Below are 6,507 nucleotides of genomic sequence, written 5' to 3'. Positions count from 1 at the left end.
CTTCCCAAATAATATAGATTTGTCAGCAAAGAGAAGATGATTGACTGCTGGAGACCTTCTGTGAATCTAAATTCCCTTAATAGACCTGTTTTGCTCTGCCTTGTGTAACAGATAGGATAATCCTTCCGCATAAAATAGAAATAGATAAGATGACAAGGAATTTTCTTGCCCAATACTCCTTGTTGGCTTAAAAAAAGCCATAAGGTTGACTTCTACAAGAACAGAGTAAAAAAACAGTAGTGACTAGTTCTCTGATCCAAGAAATCCATTTGGTTCCAAAATCCATTCTCTCTATGATGAATTATAAAAAACTCCACTCAATTCTATCATATGCTTTACTCATATCCAATTTAATAGCCATTTCACATTTCAATTTGCACCAATTAATTTTGAGATAGTGCATACATTCATGAGCTATTAGAATATTGTCAGACATTAATCTACGTTTTAAAAATACATTCTGGTTTGAACTTGTTAAATTATTCATAAACTCCTGAAGTGTATGTACCAAAATTTTGAAAATAATCTAATAAAAACCTGAGGATAAGCTAATAGGTCTAACCTGTGACATGTCTCTAGCATCCAAAATCTTAAAGATTAAGTAAATTTGTGTATGCTTAAATGCCTTGAGTATTTTATCTCCACCAAAAAATTACAAATCGTCTTAAAAACATCAACACTCACAATATTCCAATAAAACTGAAAAAACTGTGCTGTGAAGTCATCCTCTTCTAAAACACTTTGAAGACAAACGCTAAAAGTAAATCTCTTAGTTTTTTTCCATAGAGATTGATCTCGTTAACTTCCGGGTTATGAAAACTATAATTGAAAAATTAAAATCACTGAATATATCATCAAATTCTAACGAGTTAGCGGATAAAAATATTCTTAACCTTAACAAAAAATAATAAATTAAGAAAACAATATACTAATGTCAATAAAATTAGAATAATTAGTTGAACGTATAATGTGTAACTATACATAAAGATATAGAATATTTTTTTTAAACATAAGGATGATATCATATTATTCTCTAACATAAGAGTATCTATATAGTTTTTTTAATTTAATATATAAGTTATGTTGCTATTGATTTTATAAAATAATTTATTGTATCATGAGTTTCTTAAAATATTTTTCTATTATGCAAAATGATTTTATTTAAGTTGCTTGTGAACAAAATACAAGAGAAATTAATAGATTTATATAAAATGTTCATAATCTTGAATTTATAGTGAAGAGAAATTAAGAAAAAGGATTATTTTAATAACTAATATGATTCATATATCTTAATTTCAAGTACTAAAATAAATTACTTAATAATGTATCTTAATTTCAAGTGATATATTACGTACCTTGTTCTTTTCTAACAGGAATCTTTACACAAAAGTCTAGGCCTGGCTCAGCAAAATTTAAGTGATATATTATATCTTAGTGGTATCAATTTTAAGTGATATATTAGTATATTACGTACCTTGTTCTCTTCTAACAGTAATCTTTAGTTCTTTACACAAAAGTCTAGGCCTCTGGCTCAGCAAAACTTAAGAACAGAGAAGTGTTTGGAGATTAGTAATTTTTATAATTGGTAGTTATTAATTAGTTATTTTTAATATTTTTAATAGTATAAAATTATATTTAATAATATAAAATTATTTATTTTTTTATTAATTAAATACTGACTAAATTTAAAAAAAAAAATTGATCCTTAAACTTTCATTTTAAGAATACATGTTTCTATAATTATGTAGTTCCGTCTGCTATACCTTTTACACCTTTTTATTGCTATTTCGTTACGATTGAACAAATAATTTTGTCGTGTAAGAATAAAAAGACGGTGGTTTGAGGGATATGAATGTTCATTCTCGCACACTGATTTCACATTTGCCTTTCTTTCTAAGATCGAAAATATAATAAAATGACAATTACACAGCTAAGAAACCAGTTGTTGCGTTTTCACTTTTCACGCTTTGCTAGCCAACACATTCATTCTTTTGGAAACTCATATTATGTTTTCGTTACCTTCAATCAAAAAAGTCTTCTCGTTCCTCCGGATCATTCTGGAAAAGCCAGCTAACTTGTTTCAGATATTTTTCCATTTTGGACTGGAACTAGAAGAAAGCTTTATTGGGCCATATTGGAAGAGACATGGGCTTGCAGTGGTTAAAGTTAATTCCATTGGCCCATTATATTATTTACTCCAAACGTGGTTCCATATGTGACCCAAGAAGGAAAAGGTCGATACAAGTGATTCAATGTCAACACACAAGTTAATTACACTAAAATGTTAATAAATAATGATTCAGAAAGTGAGAAAACCCCATGCAACAAACGCACGGCTAATTCACCAGTTCTCTAAAAATATGTTACTTAAGATTCGTTGAATACGCAAGTAATGTGAGGTTAATAACTACAAAAGCAAATTATAGTACTCACACTCCTATGTTATGATCTACTAAACTATTGCTCATCCATACGAGAAGAAGAAAGCGCTCTCAATTCTGAGGATGAGTTATATTATACCCTTGTGAGCTTTATGGAACAAAATACGAAAACATATTGCACATAAGAGAGGGAGAAAACAAAAACCGGTGTTAGTCATGTTAATTTTAATCCAAATTCTTACAAGAGTTAACAGGAGAATAAAACGAGTCCCGTGATTAGGGAGTGACAACTGACAAAGACAAGTGCATGGAACAAAATAAAAATAAAAAGCAGAAGGCTAGGTCGTTGCGAGTGCCTGGGTGGTGTTTAGTGCATGTCCTTTTGCAAAATGCTAACTGGGTTTGGTTGGTCAAAAGAACCTAAGACTCGTCCTAGTGTTGGTCCCCACCCCGAGCGAAGGAAAGTGAGAAAGAGGACGATTCTCATCATGAGTTAGGATAGGTCTTACTTATTAATAGTTACTCTGGAATTAGATTTGTCATCTTTTAGAAAGATTAGTAGATGAAGTCTCAAATTATTTATGATGGTGCATCCTGCCATTTGAACGGCGAGGGTATCAAATATCATTATCAACATTCAATATTATAATTTAGACGTTTATCAAGTGCCCATCGTTTCGTCCACTAGCTCCACTCCTTCTCTTATTCATATATCTCTGTCCCTTTCAATTTCCCTTTAAATTATTTTTTTTACACTTCTTATAAGGTTTTACAGATTATTTTAACTTGCTATTCTAAATTTCTAACCATGTTTGATTAGTGACCACATTAATTAGCCACTGTCAGTCTGACACTAAATTAATTTAATTCAATTTTTTTTTCAATAAAGAAGGGGAATGGAGCAAAGTATGGATCATGCACTTATTTATTTACTAAAACGTAACGTCCTTGTCTGTCCACAATAAAAATATCTGAAATTCTGTTTTCCCTTTTTGTGTGATTGCTGTTCCTCTCTGCACTCTCCACTCTCCACTCTTCCCTCTCTTTGCAGGTTTGGACTTGGAGGGGTAAAGTTGTAAAAATGGAGAGGAAGCAAGGATTCTTTTCTGCACTGAAAGACGAGGTCGTCAGAGGCCTCTCGCCGGCGAGGTCACGCCCGCCGAGAAGTGCTTCTCCCATGTCTGCTCTGCTGCGGCGCCGGAGGAATCACCAAGCTCCTCCACCTCCTCCGGCTGACCCCTTCATTCCGAGATCCGGCAGCCTGAGGCCCGTGGAGGCACTTTCGCCTCTCAAAGAGGGCCCCGACGGCGACGAAGACTGCTCCGACTCCAACTCCACTTCACGGCCCGAGGCTAGATGGGCCCAGTGGCCGTGGGCTAAGGGCCCGGTGGGCTTTTCCTCCTGCTCGTCCGTGGACTTGAAGAGTTCGGATCTGAGGCTGCTGCTTGGAGTGTTGGGTGCTCCCCTTGCCCCCGTCCACGTTTGCACCACCGACCCCTTCCCTCACCTCAGCATCAAAGACATCCCCATTGTTAGTCTCTCTCTCTCTTTCTCTCTCTCTCTCTACTGTATACTGTATAAAATACGTATAGAGGTGAATGATAAGATTGGGAGTGTTGGTGGTTGCAGGAAACTTCTTCTGCTCAGTACATATTGCAGCAGTATATAGCAGCTACAGGGGGGCAAAAGCTTCAGAATTCAATTAACAATGCATATACAAAGGGAAAGTTGAAAATGATAGCCTCCGTGTTTGAGACAGCTAACAAGGTCACCAGGAATTCCTCCAGAGCTGCGGAATCCGGGGGGTTTGTGTTGTGGCAGATGAATCCGGATATGTGGTATGTGGAGCTTGCTCTTGGTGGTAGCAAGGTTCATGCCGGTTCCAATGGCAAACTCGTGTGGCGCCACACCCCTTGGCTTGGTCCTCATGCTGCCAAAGGACCTCATAGACCCTTGAGACGTGCCCTTCAGGTTCATCTATCTCTCATTTCTTTTTTCTCATTACAGACTCCCCATTCTAATTCAATTTGTTAACAGGGTCTTGATCCAAGAACAACTGCCAGAATATTTATCAATGCAAGATGCATTGGGGAGAAGAAGATCAATGGGGATGACTGTTTCATTCTCAAGCTTTGTGCAGATCCCTCCACACTAAAAGCCAGGAGCGAAGGCCCAGCTGAGATAATAAGGCATGTTTTGTTTGGTTACTTCAGTCAGAAAACAGGACTGCTTGTTCACTTGGAAGACTCTCATCTCACTCGGATTCAGAACAATGGAGGAGATGCTGTGTATTGGGAGACCACCATAAATTCGTTTCTTGATGATTACAGGCCTGTTGACGGAATCATGATTGCTCATTCCGGTCGTTCCGCGGCAACACTTTTCAGGTTTGGGGAAACATCTATGAGCCACACCAAAACAAAGATGGAAGAAGCATGGACGGTTGAGGAAGTGGCGTTCAACGTCCCCGGCCTTTCGGTGGACTGTTTCATTCCTCCAGCGGAGCTAAGACTTGCTTCCAAGAGAGAAGCCACCGAGCAGAGAGTGAAGAATGCTGTTCCGGGAGGCGCACACCATGCGAGAGCTCCTCAGCTACATAGGTCTCATCATGCAAGCAATGGGAGCAACGTTAAATGGGCAGTGGATGTTTAGCAATTGTGAAGTTTCTAGATTAGTCTACTTCTAGTTCTCCATTTTTAACGCCTTAGATAGACTGACAAGTAAACTGGGGTTAAATGGTGAAGATTCCTGCAGTTTTGTGGTGGAGTTTTCTGCTGTCATTGCCTCCTTGAATTTGTAAATAGGGACGATTAGCAGCAGATCCCGCAAAAATTGATCTTTAAAATTGGATGATTATGCACCCTAAGGTTCGTTCTTGCACTTGTTTTTAGTAAGTGTGAATTTGAGATCTGTTGATAATCTTATTACGTTTGATTTCTTTTAGAGTTTTCCCGTAAAAGCATTCACTCGTGATGCTGAACATCTAGTTTGAATTAGATGTGCGTATGCTATTTTCTATGATGAATTGTGACTCAACTAGCTAAATCTACATGCTTTCCACTTTCCGAGGGTCAATGGTCTTTGTTTATAATGAAATAATTAGCTACTCCGGAGACAATGACTTATTTGTACAATGTGTATAATGAGTTATATGAATTACAAAATGAACATTTCCTATACTATCTAGAATAACTATCCGAGTAATAGGAATAATAAACATCTTCCCAAGACCTTAAATTAATTTTCAAGTTCACCAAAAATCGAACTCTTAACCTTTTGAATCTAGAACTCTAATACCATGTCATGATACTACTCATCTCAAAAACTTCAGCTGATGGAAAAAAGTAACACTAATAGTTATATCTCTAATACTCCCTAAACCTCCATTGTACACATTATACAAATATTTTATTGGCTCTCTATTGAATATTTTATACTAAACAAAATATAGATATTTAATATAAGAAAAACTTTTAGGAACGGTAATTTTTAATATTTTTTTAACATTATTTGATCAATATAAACACTAAATTATCTTTAACAAATAAATTTTACTAATTTATGTATATAAATTTTAAAAAATATGAATGCAAATTGTATTGACTTATGTGCGTAAATTTTAATAAATATAAATATAAATTATATGCTTCTTGTATATAAAATCTCTAAAAATATGTGTACAAATTATTATTAATTAAATACTAACAAAAAATAATAATATTTACTAATAATATAATATTATTTTTAAATTAATCTTTATCTTTTAATATCTATTTCTCAATCTTTTAATTTTAATCTCTCTTTCAAACAAAATTTTACTCTTAGTTGCATTTAGAAATAACAAAGTCTTTTAATGTTAATCTCTCATCTAAATTCAATATCTGCTTGTAATTTAATAAATAAATGAAAACATCTCTGTCAAGTCTCTCTAAAATAACTAAGAACGAGTGACTGAAGGGGGAGGAAACACTAGAGGATTTCTATCCACGATCTAAAGATCCTCAGGTATGGAATTGCGAAGAATACCATCGGTTGGAGTAAGAGTTTTTTACTGTGTTTGTGGATAATCTGTCAGAAGATATATTCAGGAGGAAATTGTATCAGTTGTTCTGTTGGACGGAAAGGA

The 6,507-nt window shown here is 35.1% G+C and overlaps 1 protein-coding gene across 1 annotated transcript; it reads left to right on the top strand.

Annotated features, from left to right (window-relative positions):
- Positions 1 to 3,328: 3,328 nt before the first annotated feature.
- Positions 3,329 to 5,324, top strand: LOC107461218 (uncharacterized). The gene is made up of 3 exons (XM_016079698.3): positions 3,329 to 3,912; positions 4,011 to 4,352; positions 4,419 to 5,324. Exons 1-3 carry the CDS (start codon positions 3,463 to 3,465, stop codon positions 5,031 to 5,033), a joined length of 1,407 nt encoding a protein of 468 aa, XP_015935184.1. The 5' UTR covers positions 3,329 to 3,462; the 3' UTR covers positions 5,034 to 5,324.
- Positions 5,325 to 6,507: the final 1,183 nt, after the last annotated feature.

The sequence above is a fragment of the Arachis duranensis genome, chromosome 8 (assembly GCF_000817695.3).
Source record: "Arachis duranensis cultivar V14167 chromosome 8, aradu.V14167.gnm2.J7QH, whole genome shotgun sequence".
Lineage (NCBI taxonomy): Eukaryota > Viridiplantae > Streptophyta > Magnoliopsida > Fabales > Fabaceae > Arachis > Arachis duranensis.
Note: the sequence above shows the minus strand (reverse complement) of the source record. Positions and strands in the feature narration are given on the sequence as shown.